At 34.8% G+C, this 15,981-nt stretch overlaps 1 protein-coding gene and 1 non-coding gene across 2 annotated transcripts; both read left to right on the top strand.

Moving 5' to 3' along the window:
* Window positions 1–824: 824 nt before the first annotated feature.
* Window positions 825–932, top strand: LOC130984779 (small nucleolar RNA R71). The gene has a single exon (XR_009088689.1). It is a non-coding gene; the product is annotated as a small nucleolar RNA R71 (small nucleolar RNA).
* An 8,528-nt stretch (window positions 933–9,460) lies between these two features.
* LOC130979206 (cytochrome P450 87A3-like) lies at window positions 9,461–12,837 on the top strand. The gene is made up of 9 exons (XM_057902582.1): window positions 9,461–9,808; window positions 9,896–10,217; window positions 10,323–10,472; window positions 10,850–11,101; window positions 11,207–11,296; window positions 11,405–11,483; window positions 11,748–11,854; window positions 12,251–12,378; window positions 12,484–12,837. Exons 1-9 carry the CDS (start codon window positions 9,615–9,617, stop codon window positions 12,608–12,610), a joined length of 1,449 nt encoding a protein of 482 aa, XP_057758565.1. The 5' UTR covers window positions 9,461–9,614; the 3' UTR covers window positions 12,611–12,837.
* Window positions 12,838–15,981: the final 3,144 nt, after the last annotated feature.

Here is a 15,981-nt window from a genome sequence, read left to right as displayed (position 1 = left end):
ACGTCCCATGAGGTCTTCCTCATTGGGATTCACGTCCTCTCCTTCCTCTCTAGGTTCGGCCATGTTGATTATGTCAATGGCCTTGCCCTTTCTTTTTGGATTCTCTTCAGTGGTTCTTGGGAGAGTACTAGGAGGAGTTTTAGTGACTTTCTTACTCAGCTGGCCCATTTGTGCCTCCAAATTTCTGATGGAGGACCTTGTTTTACTCATGAAACTTAAAGTGGCTTTAGACAGATCAGAGACTAAGTTTGCTAAGTTAGAGGTGCTCTGCTCAGAATTATCTGTCTGTTGCTGAGAAGATAATGGATAAGGCTTGCTATTGCTGAGCCTATTTCTTCCACCATTATTAAAGCCTTGTTGAGGCTTTTGTTGATCCTTCCATGAGAAATTTGGATGATTTCTCCATGATGAATTATAGGTGTTTCCATAAGGTTCACCCATGTAATTTACCTCTGCTATTGCAGGGTTTTCAGGATCATAAGCTTCTTCTTTAGAAGATGCCTCTTTAGTACTGTTGGATGCATTTTGCCATCCATTCAGACTTTGAGAAATCATGTTGACTTGTTGAGTCAACATTTTGTTCTGAGCCAATATGGCACTCAAAGCATCAATTTCAAGAACTCCCTTCCTTTGAGGCGTCCCATTACTCACGAAATTTCTCTCATAAGTATAAATGAATTGGTTATTTGCAACCATGTCAATGAGTTCTTGAGCTTCTGCAGGCATTTTCTTTAGGTGAATGGATCCACCTACAGAATGGTCCAGTGACATCTTAGAGAATTCAGATAGGCCTAATAGAATATATCCAAAATGGTCCATTCAGAAAGCATGTCAGAAGGACACCTTTTGGTTATCTGCTTGTATCTTTCCCAAGCTTCATAGAGGGATTCACCATCTTTTTGTTTGAAGATTTGAACATCCACTCTAAGCTTGCTCAGCTTTTGAGGAGGAAAGAACATAGCCAAGAAGGCCGCGACCAGCTTATCCCATGAGTCCAGGCTATCTTTAGGTTGTGAATCCAACCATATTCTAGCTCTGTCTCTTACAGCAAAGGGGAAAAGCATGAGCCTGTAGACTTTAGGATCTACTCCATTAGTCTTATTAGTCTCACAGATCTGCAAGAACTCAGTTAAAAACTGATAGGGATCTTCTGATGGAAGTCCATGGAACTTGCAGTTCTGTTGCAGTAGAGCAACTAGTTGAGGTTTTCGCTCAAAGTTATTTGCTCCAATAGCAGGGATTGAGATGCTTCTTCCATCAAACTTGGAAGTAGGTGTAGTATAATCACCAAGCATCCTTCTTGCATTATTATTTTTGGCCTCCATCTCCTCTTCTTTTTCGAAAATTTCTGTAAGGTTGTCTCTGGATTGTTGTAATTTAGCTTCTCTTAGTTTCCTTTTTAGAGTCCTTTCAGGTTTAGGATCTGCCTCAACAAGAATGTTCTTGTCCTTGCTCCTGCTCATATGAAAAAGAAGGGAATAGAAAATAATAATAGGGATTCTCTTTACCACAGTAGAAAGATTCCTTTATGTTAGTAGAAAAAGAAAGGAATAGAAGAAGGAAAAGGTAAGAATCCAAACACAAGGGTGAAGATAGGTTCAGATTCTTGAGATGAAGAGAAGTGTTAGTAAATAAATAAATAAATAAAAGAAGATGAGAGGGGGAGAATTCAAAAATAAATTTTGAAAAAGAGTTAGTGATTTTCGAAAATTGGAGAGAAGAATTAAAATTAAAATTAAAATTTAAAACAATTAGTTAATTGAAAGAATTTTGAAAAAGGGGGAGGTAATTTTCGAAAATTAGAGAGCTAAAATTAGTTAGGTGGTTTTGAAAAAGATAAGAAGTTAGAAAAGATATGATTGAAAAGATATGTGAGCTAATTAAAACAATGACCTCAATCATATAAGTGCATGTATACATAGAATAATGGACATATAGAATCAAACAAATCAAGGATTACAATCATAGAAAGAGAATAATCACACACAAGAATGAAAATAAGTGGTTATATGATGTAACCACACAATTGGGCTCAAATCTCACATGCTTGTATTCTTAGCTCAAAAACATGATCCACAATATATGTACTTCAAGCAAGTTCTAATTTTTTTAAAAATCAATTGAGGGTGGTACCCTATAGATAAAATCCTTGGAAAATTTTATTAATTTGACTAAGCTTATTATATATATATATGCAAAATAAGAAAATGCAACTAAAAATTCCTAAAAGACCTAAAAATGAAATGCAAAAGTATTGGAATTAGAAATTTGTCAACCAAAAATGCCGACTGGTCAGACGACCTCCCCACACTTAAAAGTTTGCACCGTCCTCGGTGCACTCAAAGATGAGCAAGGGGATACGGCGACTTTCCGGATTGCTACCTTCAGCTGGTAGGTCAATCGGTGCTGTGTGTTCTTCTCCTGCTTCCGTTTTTGTTTTTGATGACTCCTCCATGAAAAATAGAAAGAAGGATATTAAGAAAAGTAAATGCAAAAGCAAGGAAGCGTAAATTGTTGGGATGAGGTAAAAACCACTAGAATGGAGTTAGTGAATTAGTGTGACATTGATGAAAAATAGGTTTGTGGGTCCTAAATTGCATGCGGTTTAGAACTCACACCCTAGTATTTAAAAGCCATGTCACAATTATACAAAAGAAGTATGCACTTCACGCATCCTAGTGTGCTTGAAATACTTCAAAAGACTTGTAGGTTAAGTCAACCAAACAAGTAGTGAAGAAGCATGAAAGCACTCAACCAAAAATCAAGTAATTGTGAATTGGATAATGAATGGACATTGATTGATATGTAAGTAAACTTAGTGAACAAAATGGTGTATAAAACTTACACAACAGACAAAGACACATATTGAAGTTGTTGCAACACCTAAGTGGCATAAAGGTGGAAGACATGGATGCTATGGAACTTAGGAAAAGAGATATAAGAGTTAAAATCAATCACATAGCAAGCATGGTCCACAAAGCTTTATAAGGCTAAAAAATATGTCATTAGGTAAGCTTTCGATCCAATTTCACAATTCCCAAATCTCAATGCATGAAATAGGTGATGTAAATAAGGATCAATCATAACAAGCATCTCCTTCAAAAAATGCATTGATAATACACAGTTGCCTAGCAATGGATGATGAATGTATAGTGGCCAAAATATGCAATTCAAAACGGTTAAGGCGCTTGAAGGCAATGTCATACACTTGGTATTCAAAAACATTTAGCATTAAGAACTCAAAACCAAGTGAGAAAATATAACCTCAATAAAAGCAATCCAACAATGAATATCCAAAACAATTATGCTAAATAGCATTCAATTAATACTAAGCAGCAATAAACAACAAACAAAATTAATAATCCAACACTTATAATGAAAAATAAAAAATTAAACAAAAATTAAACTTACCAAAGAACTAACTAAAAGGAATGGTAATAAATGGTGATTGGTAGTGTTGGATAATGGTTGAAGGGTGAAAAGAAAAGGAGAGAAGAAAGAAGAAGGAGATAAATGGAAAGAAAAGAAGAAAAGAAGAGTGGTGAAACAAGGCAATCCACGCGTACGCGTGGAAGGACGCGTAAGCGTGGATAGGTGAAATGGGAGCGACGCATACGCGTACGCGTGATGTGTTATTCAGAAAGGCGACATGTACGCGTGGGTGACGCGTACGCGTGGGTTGGTTTTGTGCTAGAGGTACAGTTCCAACCCACAACTCTCGGAAAAATGTATGGGTGTTGAAAATTTTGGATCCACGCATATGCGTGGGTGAGGCGTACGCGTGGATGGTCGAAAAGCTTGGGGTCACGCGTACGCGTGGGATGGTGCTCTATTTTTTTTTCAAGTTCTTGCACCAAACCAAGCATTCCAAACCTCCAAACAGCTACCAAAACACCATAAAGCCTTATTTAACCTACTAGACTCCCAATTAAACTCAACTAACCAAACAAAATATGAAATTAAACTAATTTTCACCAATATTTACAAAAGAGAAAAAGGGAAAGATGTTACCATGGTGGGGTGTCTCCCACCTAGCACTTTTGTTTATTGTCCTTAAGTTGGACTTATGGGGAGCTCTCATCAAGGTGGCTTGTGCTTGAATCCATCCTTGAAAATCCACCAATGCCTGGACTTCCAATAAGCTCCATCATTCCAGATTGATATCTCCAAGCTTTGATGGAGTTCTTCACAAACCATGAGCTCCCAAAGTTGATCCACACCTTGTATTAGGGATCCCACACTTTGTTTTCACACCCGTCTTCAAGTTGATCATGTTGATTTTCTCCGGGTGGTAAACAAACCAAATTCTCATGAAGGCACCAAACGATCCTCCTAGACCCATCTAATTGAGTACTACACCAACATTTGCATCCACTCCTTGAAGCTTCAACCATAATGAGCCTAGATTTACACCGCCAACCACTAAACATCCTACTCTTACGCTTCGTTCCACAAAGCGACCTAAGTTGGCCATCCGTTTCAAGCAAACCAAATTCAAGTGGGATAATAAAGCTAAGAGTAATGAGTTTTACCCACTCGAATGAAGGATTAGATGGCGGCTTAGGAAGTCTTGATAAAGGGCGTTCCACATCTGTCCATCCTCTTCTAGAGGTTTCAACCACTTGGCAAGGTGCTTCAAGCTCTACCTCTTGCCAAGCTTCCTTAAGTTCACATTCTTCTTCACCAATGTCCTTAAGCTATTCTCCATCACTCATGTCATAAATAGGAGGTTTAGTAAAATCTACCTCACGGTCAATTCCAAGTTTAATGGGGAAGGATTCCTCAAACTCAAAAGGATCATATGTTGATGTGGAATCATCATAGATAGGAGGACTTGTTGCTTGTACCACTTCTTCCAATCTTTCTTCTTGGTAGCTTTCTTCTAATTCTATCTCTTCTTCATTGCTCACCAAGTATGTGGGAAGTGAGGTATCTTCTTCTTTAATCTCTATGTTAAACCCAATGGGAGAGGATTCAATTGTAGATAGAAATTCATCGATGATCGAATCCATCTCTTGATCAACCTCTTCAAAGTCTTCAACCATGATATGCCTTGGAGGTTATACACCCTCCTCAACATCAATATCAAGCTTCATGGAAGAAGGCTCTTCAACTTGTGATTCCTCTTGGCATTCAACATCTCCTAAATCTTCAACCACTTCCTTTGGTTCAATTATCTCTACCTCCTCCTCTTGTTGCACTTACTGCTTTAACTTCTCTTCTTCACCTTGAAGCTCCAAATTCACTCCCCCACTAAGCTCATTGATTGCTTCTCCACATTCAACAATGAAAGTGCCTTAATCGCGCAACCTTAGGTAGGATGAGTACATGTTACTAACGGCTTCCGCCACGATAGCAATCTTGGCTTCTATCTCCTTGAAATCCTCTTTGTGCTTCAGACATCTAGCTAGAAGTTCTTGTTTCTCTCGCATTAGGGGCTAAAGAGATTAGTCCATTAAAGGTGGTGGTGAAAAAGAGGGTTCATAGTTTGAGGGAAAGGTATTGTAGTTGGAAGGTGGTCCATATTAGTGAAAGTCTCTTGAGGTGGTGTATATGGAATTTGTGGTTCTTGGGAGTATTGGTATTAGAATGGTGGTGGCTCTAGATATGGTTCATATGGCGGTTGGTATGGTAGATATGGGTTAGGGTCATATGGAGGTGAATGGTGGTATGAGGCTTGTGAGTATGGTGGAGGGCTATATTGAGGAGTGGGTTCATAAGCATATGATGATTGTCGTTGACAACCACAATGAGGGTCATCACAAACATTAGATTGGTATGCATCTTGGAATGGTTCTTGTTCATAGCACATTTGGGAAGGTTGTTGCCAAGAAGGGTGATCAAATCCTTACGGCTCTTTCCATCTTTGGTTGTTCCTTCCCTGATGCATGTTGTCATTGTAATCTCTATCTCCTACAACATAATTGTAACCAAACTCATAGCCAAAAGGATGAGAATTCATAGCTACAAGAGAAAATAAAAACAAATACTAATAAGAACTAATAAGAACTAACTCCTAAACAAGAAAAACTAACAAAGAGCATATTAGCATATATACAATAGCCAATAACATAGCACCATTGCAATTCCCCGGCAACGGCGTCAAAAACTTGAAAGAGCATAACCGTCGGCTAAGAATTTCTTCTCGGTTAGAGGAAATAACTTTGTTACAAGTATAGTTCCCAACCAACAAGCAATGCCTAATCAAAGTTTTAATTTTGTTTTGTCACAAGTACAAACCCCAATGAAAATTAACTGAAATATTTAAACCTCGGGTCGTCTCACAAGGAATTGCAATGAAGTGATCAATTATTGGCTATGAAGGAACAAGGGGGGTTTGATTGATAAAAGTGCAAGAAAATAAAGGGGCAAGAAAAGTAAATAAAGTGACTAAAGAAAGCAAGTAATAAAGGGAGACATTTATGGCAAGGATTGAGAATATAGGCTTTCCATCCTAGTCACTAATCACAATAATTAGCAAGAATTTATCTCATTTCGTCATCTCGAACAATGGAAGAAATTACAATGTTATCTTCACACGAGAGAAAGTCAAATAAGACTAGCTAATCTCAATCCAAAAGTCCTAATGAATTCACTAATTAAATTAGCAAGAGATTAGAGTCAACGAAAATAATATTAGCTAACAACTCTAGATCACCAACATGAGTTGGATCTTAATGACTCGAGATTGCCTAATTCCTCTTTCCAAGCCAAGAATGCTAAAAAATCTACTCTAAGATCCAACAAAGCATTTTGTCAAACACTTGGAAGGCATAAAAGGAAAACATGGTAAATGACAAGAAGTAGTAAAATCTACAACTACCCAATTGCAATAAAAGTAAGATCAACACTCAAATCAACAATAAAAGAACATCAAACATCAATTTGCACTAAAAGGGGATCCAAATCCAACATGAGCATTCATATAACTAAAGAGAGGCATAAAAAGAAAATTAACACTACAAACTATGAGAATGAAGGAGTAGAAATAAGAAATTATAAAGAAAACAAGATGAAAACAAGGAATTAAACCTAGAGAGAAGATGGAGCTTCTCTCTCTAGAAAACTAACCTACATGATGCTAATCCTACAACTAATTGCTCCCCTTTTGCCCAAGCTTGAATTATGCATGAAATAGCCTTAGGAATGAGTTGGATTTGGGCCTGGGCAGCTTAGAAATCGCCCCGAGCATTTTCACATTAATGAGGTCACGTACGAGCTGTGACGCGTACGCATCATGTCACGTGTATGCGTCGCCATGCGACTTCATCTCCACGTGTGCGCATCGGTCACGTGTGCACGTCGATGTATGCACTCCAAATCCTTGTTTTTCCATGAGTTCTCCACTTTGCATGCTTTTCTCTTAACTCCTTTGACCCATTCCTAGCCCTTTTCAACCTGAATTCACTAACAAACTCATCAAGGCATATAGTGGAATCAAAGGTGAATTAAAACTAGCAAATTAACGGCCTAAAAAGCATAATTTTACATTTAAGCACAATTTAAGGGAGAATTACAAAATCGTGCTATTTTATTGAATAAATGTGAGAAAAGATGATAAAATCCCCCAAAATAAGTACAAAATAAACCACAAAATTAGGGTTTATCAGGACTTAAATGCTTGCAGATCAAAAAGTCAAAGACCTATTTATTATTTTTTCTAAAATTTAAAAAGTTGATTGGTACTCTAATTAATTGCCTAAAAATGTGTTATTATATTGGGTGATTCTCTGGTGGTTATGTATATAGTGGCTAAGGATGATTAAGGTTTGACCTTCTAGTAATATTACGACATCTATTATAAATTTCTTAGTAATTAAGTGCGGTAACGTTTATGCTCACGATTAACACAATTAACACAATTATATAGGATTTTTAGTCATTTCATTATTAAAAGCCTATCTCAATATTTTATAACATAATAAAAGAGTAGCAACTGGTTTTATCTAGTGGCTAGTGCCTTCCTTCCCTCGCAGACCCAGACTAGCAGAAGCAAATGACTTCAGCACTAGCTACATAAGGAAAGAAGAAAAAAAAAAAAAAACTCCAAGCACGGTTGGGTATTTGGGTTAGACTGAGGGTCCCTAATCTCTAATCCCATTTCACATGCCGGTGGAACCCGTAAACAAGGAGCCTATCGCATACTTTTAGGCCGAAGACCGCCACCATTTTTTTATGATCGTAGGCCTTTTGATAAGAGAATTTTTTTTGTAAATAAAATTAAAAAAAACAATTATTTTTTTATACTGGATTTTTTTATTTTAATTTTCTAAAGACTGTTTTTATTTTGGATTTAGGGCGAGTTCGCGTACTCCTCTGCCGAACTCTATATCTATATTTTTTTATAGAGTTCATCTAATCCCGACGAACTTCACTTTAAATTTTTTCAAAACTTTAAATTTTTTCAAAATTTACGTAATTCAAATTTTTAAGCCATTATCATTGTCTCTAAAAATACATAGGAGTACCCAAAAATACATAAATAACAACCATGTCTTCTTTAACATTGCTGGCGGCAATGACAACCATTATCATAGTTTCCAGACATACACAGATACATATACCGGAATAAGTCATATTTAATAAGGATTTTTTTATTATAAATTAAAAAAAAAAAACATTATTTCTCCAATAAAAATATGACTTATTCTTTTGTACTCTTGTGTACTTCTATGTACTCTGGACACGATGATAATGATTGTCATTATCCATTGTAAAACTTAGCCATAGTGATTGTCATTATCCATTGTAAAACTTAGCCATTTTTTTAGAATTTAAAATTAAATTTACGAGAGTTCAGGCGAACTCTATAAAAATTATAGAGTTTGCCAGGGTACGATGAACTTGTTCTCCATAAAAAAAATTGTATGTGATAAATTAAAATTAAAAAATAGAGTTTTGGAAAATAATAAATCATGTATTTTATTTAAGAGAAAAATCCCATAATAAGAAGACTACTTGACGCTAAACCTCAGCCCCGACGACTACTCCCATTCTACTAATGCTTTGCTCCTTCACAAAACCCAATAACAAACTTCCTGCCAGGCCTTCAAATTCTCAACTGTCCATAGTGATTAAGCACCAATCATAGCTGGAACTCCTAGTTGTTCATCCACTCTGTATAGAATCACTTATTCCATTGATAGATTTGGAGATTACTCCATTTTCGCACCCGACTTTCCCAATATTTCTACTTTCATTTTTCAAATTTCTAAAATATCTCTTGAATGAATTACCAAAAGGCTGGAATACTTAACTAGTGGATTTACTGTCTTTACAACAATCAAACAAAACTCCAACATCCTTCAAATTTTTTACGTGTTAAATCTGGGTTGGTTCTTTCTCTTTGGTCTCCTTAGCCACGCAAAATTCTTGGCCACCATAGACTGCACCTTATCATTATTGTTTTCTTCAACAGGCTCTGTTATGAAATGACCTCTCACCTAAAGGGTCTTGTATCATGCTGATATGCATGCAAAGCCAACTTTAATACACTATCTTTTCAGGCCTCCTTATCTTCTTACTGTTACTCAGTCCACTCCTTTTTAAATTTCTTATCTTCTCTTCTCTTTAAATGGCTTTTCATTCATTACTTTCTTCTCTAAGGAAGAAAAATGTGGCCTCTGTATCTTGTCGCATTGGTCATTATTCTTCCAACATTTTTGGCTTATAGATGGAAGAATCCTACATGCAATGGAAGGCTTCCACCAGGTTCAATGGGGTTGCTACTTGTTGGTGAGACCCTTCAGTTCTTCTCTGCTAACACTTCTGATGACATTTCTCCCTTCGTCAAGCACAGGATCAAAAGGTATATATAACTATTTCAGTTGTTGACCAATGAAACCTTACAATTTAGTTACAAACATTGATTGGTTTTGAATCTCTTTTTTTTTAGGTATGGATCAATATTCAAGACTAACTTGGTGGGGAGACCAGTGGTGGTATCAACAGACCCTGATCTGAATTACTTTATATTCCAGCAAGAGGGACAAGTGTTCCAGAGTTGGTACCCTGATACATTCACAGAGATCTTTGGAAAACAGAATGTAGGATCATTACATGGATTCATGCACAAGTACCTCAAGAACATGGTGCTGAGTCTCTTTGGTACTGAAAGTCTTAAGAAGATGATCTCTGAGGTTGAACATGCAGCATGCACTTCCTTACAACAGTGGTCATGCCAGGACACTGTTGAACTTAAAGAAGCAACAGCCACGGTATGAAATTCATTCATTCATTCATTAATACACAATCAAAATATATCATAATCTTCTTTTTCTTCTTCTAAACATGGTTTGATTTGTGTCTGTACCTCCATGCAGATGATATTTGATTTTACTGCCAAAAAACTCATCAGTTATGACTCCAAGAATTCATCAGAGAATCTAAGAGAGAACTTTGTTGCATTTATACAAGGACTTATCTCCTTCCCTCTTGACCTACCAGGAACAGCATATCATAAATATCTTCAGGTAAATAAATTCATTTCTTCAACAATAGCCATAGTTATTAGTATATAAATCATAATTATTAGAACATCATAATTAGGGAACAAAATCAAAAAAATATCAAAGAGGATTAGAAAAAAATAAATGTAATTTATTAGAATATTATTCCATAACGAGCGTACTCTTAGCGTACTCTTGGTCTATATATTGGTGAGAACCTTATAATCACAGATGAGAAAAATATGAATAACAAAACTAATACTTTCTAAATAATTATTCGTTTCTTTCTTAAACTCTTTGTACCATGGTAACAATAATAAGCTTTATTTGGCACAACTGTGCATCACAACCTAGAATGTTTGAATGAAGCAGCATGTGTTGTTTGTTTAATTTGTTCATAGGGTAGGAAAAGGGCAATGAAGATGCTGAAGAAGATGCTTGAAGAAAGAAAAGCAAAGCCAAGGAAAGAGCATAGTGATTTCTTTGACTATGTAGTTGAAGAAGTCAAGAAAGAGGGAACAATCCTCACAGAAGCCATAGCCTTGGATCTCATGTTTGTCCTCCTCTTTGCAAGCTTCGAAACCACTTCTCTTGCAATCACTTACGCCTTCAAAGTCCTCTCTCACAATCCCTTCGTCCTCAAGCAATTACAAGTATGTTGTTAATTAAAAACTACTCATCGCCCTTTGAACTATTTTTGTGGCTTTTGACATTCTGAATTTCTTCATCTTGACCCTTCAAACTATTCTGCGTTTTAGGAAGAACATGAATCCATACTCAAAAGACGCAAAGATCCTAACTCCAGAGTCACATGGAAAGAATATAAATCAATGACATATACATTTCAGGTGAATACAAAATATATTACAAGCTTTCTTGTATACTACTCTATGTTTTTTTCTTCATTATTTCCATATGTATATAATCTCATTTTTCACGTCCATGATGATTTGCAGTTCATTAATGAAACTGTGAGACTTGCAAATATAGCTCCAGGAATTTTTAGAAAGGCTCTAAGGGAAATTAATTTCAAAGGTATGTGATTAAATGTATTAATTGTCTCCTTAGAATCCCTCAAAAGAGAAATAGAAAACTCATTAGCATAATGATTAAACAATTAAAGACAATTTTATTTGATAGTTATGAAATCAACCAATTATTGGACTAATAGGAACACTGAATGTCTGAATGTATTTACAAATTTTATTTGATTGGTCCAGTTCATACATCACATATACACATACATGCCTTTTTATATAGGTAATGTATCTGACATGAACACCACCTCATGCAATGCAGGATATACCATACCAGCAGGTTGGGCAGTAATGGTGTGTCCCCCAGCTGTTCACTTAAGTCCAGCCAAATATCAAGATCCTCTCTCCTTCAACCCTTCCAGATGGGAGGTATGTGATCTGTCTTCTACATATTTTGTCACAGTTATGCTATTTTCATATAATATGGTACAACTTGGATGTTACAAAAAACCAGTTACCAAATCAATCACTCATACATAATACATATTAAAATAAAAAATACACATCGAAAATTTTTGGTAATTGATTTTTGACATGCATGTAGCATTTTTGTTCAACCTATATGTCCAGTTATTCTAGTCCTAAAATATTTAAAACATGGCCATACCAAATCTAATAGGAATGGAGTATGAGTTCGTCTAATAAGTATATGATGCAAAGTGAGTATAGTTATCAATTGTCATAAACAGCAAAAAGATTTACATGATTTTAGTCTTTTAGAGCTCCTTCAAGGGATCTAAGAACTAATATATTAATGGTTTACAGGGAATAGAATTGAATGGTGCAACCAGACAATTCATGGCTTTCGGCGGCGGCATGAGATTTTGTGTTGGAGCAGACTTTTCTAAGGTTCAGATGGCTGTCTTTATTCATTGCTTGGTGACCAAGTACAGGTAACATCATCATGAAAATGTCACTACCATGCATATTTCTTTTGAGTGTAAATTTAAATTCAGATGAAGAGTATCTTCTTAATAGTAATATGAATAATATTTCAGGTGGAACCCTATCAAAGGAGGGAATATTATTAGAACGCCTGGATTACAATTTCCAGATGGATTTCATGTTCAGATGATTAAAAAAGATCAAAGTAATCAAGAATCAGAATGTACCATCACAACTTAGAAACCAAAACACTCCCACATTATGGTAGGAAATTACATACCTTCTCAATCTTTGGTATTTTCTAGGGGCGGCAATCGGACCGAAACCTGCCCGACCAGCTTGCATAGCTCGCAAAAAAAAAAAGGCAGGTCGAGATAAAATTTGAGGCCGCTATAATAAAAAGTCCGTCAAACCCGTATTGCCTAATCCATGATAATTGAATTTGGAACGTTATTTTTCTGCTTGTATTTGGAATGTTTGTTTGTTTTACTCCAAGTTATAATTTGGATCATGTTTGATTGATTAGAAACTTGGACAATGTTTAATTACATATTTTGGACAATGTTTGTTTTACTTTGGACAATTTTAGTTTCATTATTTTGTTTTAAAAATTTTAGTTGATGATTATGTTTATTATATATTTAGAATTATAAAGACTTTAGTGTTTGTGAATTTAAAAATTATAATTATTTTTATGTCTTTAAAAATTATAAATTTATTAAAATATTTATAAAATTATATATTTTTTAATATTTAATAGTTTAATAATTAAAAAAAAAGAAAATTGGTAGCATAAACCGTCAATCCGCGATTAGATATAATGGAGTAAAAATTTATAACCACTTCAATAGGCGGGTAGTCCGCCATTTGGCAGAGCGAGCTAACCCACTTGCCATACTTACTATCTTGAAAGCACACAAGGCAAGAAGACATATGTTTTGGAAGTCAAAGCACTATGTGGGGTTCATAGTTTTCTTTACGAGAAAATATATGGCCAACATTTTTATTAAAATTTGACCAGCGTTTAACAAATTAGTAATTCCACACCAGTAAATAAAATTTTATACCATTAAAAATATCAATAATAACTAATTGATAATTACAAATCACAAAACTTACTTGTCTCTTAGTACTCCTTTTTATTTATTAGGTCACTTAGACATTGTAAGTTTACTTAGATTTTCCTTAGTATGCTATAAAAGGAACAAAAATCATGTTGTATTATTCCTCATGACATGAGTTACCTTAATTATAGAGAGTGAGGAAAATGGATAAGTTTTACTTTGTGTCAAGTGATGTAAAGGTAGACTATAAATCTAGCTTATAAAAGAAAGAAAAATCATCTTTCAAATGATAGCATTAAATTACGTTCAAGGTCCATCATTCAATAACTTTTTTCTTTAATTTTTGTTCCCGTTCTATTAGTAAAATGAGCCACTCAGATTACTACAATAAAAGAGGCACTTAGCGGCGGTTTGAACCACCGCAAAACATTTTGTGGCGGTTTAATGAAACATCGAAAAATATGGCACGGCTAAACGGATAGCGGCAGCTTTTTTCAATCGTTGGAATAACCGCCGTGAAATAAAACTTGGGTTTTGCGGCGGTTATTACCATCGCAGTATGTGGATGAAAAATGTTACTTCCCCGCTAAATGCCAGTGACTTGAATACGATGCATTTTTGTGGCGGGTGATAACCGCCGCTAAATATCAAGGAGGAAGACAATATTATTATTTTGCGGCGGTTAAAAACTGCCGCCAAATTTAAATTTCCCATTAAAATTTTAGATTTTCTATTATTTTACCTCTTTTGAAAAAGTATGTTTATTAAACATTAATTTTTTTATTTTTCAATTAATTTAGAGAAATTACAACCAAGTAAAACAGCTTAATTAACATAACAAACCAAATTAAATATATACAAACATAACATATATAATGAAATTGTCATAACATCATCAAAAATAAAGTAAGAATGTTTAAATTGAAGAAAATAAGCATAAAGCACTAAACCAAATTAAATGTAAAAGTATCTAAGAACATTAATTGAAATTCAAAATTTTTGTTGCGAGTCGTGATTGCCAGATGAAGATGGCCCTGCACATGACGAGTCTGGTGTACCGCCCAAAAAAGCCAGCTCTGCAGCAACCTCAGCTGGCAAATTGCCTCCTTGCTATTGGACTAGATATCCCAAGACCTTATGTATCGATTGTCTCTTCGCCTACTCTTCTTCTAGCTTAGCCGTTAATTCTGCAATCCTCTTCTCATACTCTTCATTGGGCTCTGCAGAACCCGACGGTTATCCAGCAGCGTTACCAAAGACTTGGATGGGACATGGTCCAGCACCTAGGGCACGAACTCATCCTGGGTGCTCCTTTCCGAGAACTTGTGCTAGTAAATCATTTTATGAAAGGTACTTAGAGGATTCATCCTGCCGCTCAACATTCGCAATTGCTTCCTACAAATATACAACACATTGGAAAGGCATGAGTTAACAATAGCACGATATATACAGTAAGTTAAGTTGCTTCAAATTTTCAAACATGACTTACACTAACAACATGCGAATCGGGATGGATATACGATCCATCTTTTTTCTTATGAGTCATGATAAATAACTATCCTCTACCAACGGGCCTTCCTTGCTCTTTCTCCTATATCGTTGATATCGACACAATTTAATAAACAACAACAACATATTTAGGAAGATTAATCAAAATCTTAATGCAAATAATGACTTATTATCACTTTGTCTTTTTTTATTGCTAATGTTTTGGAGCCCCAATATGTGTGTAAAGTTGTTTACTCTGATTTAAAGCGTTCTGTTTACACTTTTTCTATGAACAAATAACAGAACAAATGTAAATGAGAAAGATATGTTGAATATAAAATGTCAGGGGAGTAATATATATACACATTTTTTGTGGAAATAATAAAATATACCAAGGCTTACCTTTGTTTCTTCCTTCTGGCGATAGTCAATGAACTTTTTCCATTCATTTTCTTCTATTTCTTTCGGGTGATGCTTAAGATTTTCTTCATAAGTCCTTATTTCTTTTATATTATTTATCATATGTTAAATTATTTTTAAAAATGGTATACAATAAAAATGAATGAAGTCTGGTAATCAACTAATAATCGAGAAATCAAAATTAAAACTGTAGGGGATCTTTTATTCCAAATTAAAAAGTGGCTAACAATAAAATATAATTTATTTATTTGAATTTATAATTTCTTTTAAAATAAGAATTGAAATCATTATTGAATTTTAATATTTAATTTTGTCAATAGTAGTTAACATAAAATGAAAACAATTTCAACCAAGTTGCATGACACCTAAACAATAATTTAGTTAAAACAAGTAGAAGTAATAAAATATTTAATAAAGACATTAGTTACACATTGTTCACTTTAAAGTACGTTGACAAAAACTTAAAATATAACAATGCCAAAACCATAAAGAATGCTAATAAAACTACATGTGGTTGTATTTTATGAGAGTATTATTCGTCACAATTTTTCTTATAAGAGTAAGCGAAGGAAACATATTTTTTATATTGTGTAAACCATTTTAAATTTCATATCAACTGTAATTTGCTAAACCTAAGTT

Source organism: Arachis stenosperma, chromosome 5 (assembly GCF_014773155.1).
Source record: "Arachis stenosperma cultivar V10309 chromosome 5, arast.V10309.gnm1.PFL2, whole genome shotgun sequence".
NCBI lineage: Eukaryota > Viridiplantae > Streptophyta > Magnoliopsida > Fabales > Fabaceae > Arachis > Arachis stenosperma.
Note: the sequence above shows the minus strand (reverse complement) of the source record. Positions and strands in the feature narration are given on the sequence as shown.

What these genes read in the sequence shown, in the direction of transcription:
- LOC130979206 (XM_057902582.1), top strand. Translation starts at nt 9,615, where the DNA reads ATGTGGCCTCTGTATCTTGTCGCATTGGTCATTATTCTTCCAACATTT. An exon ending in AAGGGAAATTAATTTCAAAG is followed by an intron (nt 11,484 to 11,747) that starts GTATGTGATTAA and finishes CATGCAATGCAG; the next exon opens with GATATACCATACCAGCAGGT. An exon ending in TCAACCCTTCCAGATGGGAG is followed by an intron (nt 11,855 to 12,250) that starts GTATGTGATCTG and finishes AATGGTTTACAG; the next exon opens with GGAATAGAATTGAATGGTGC.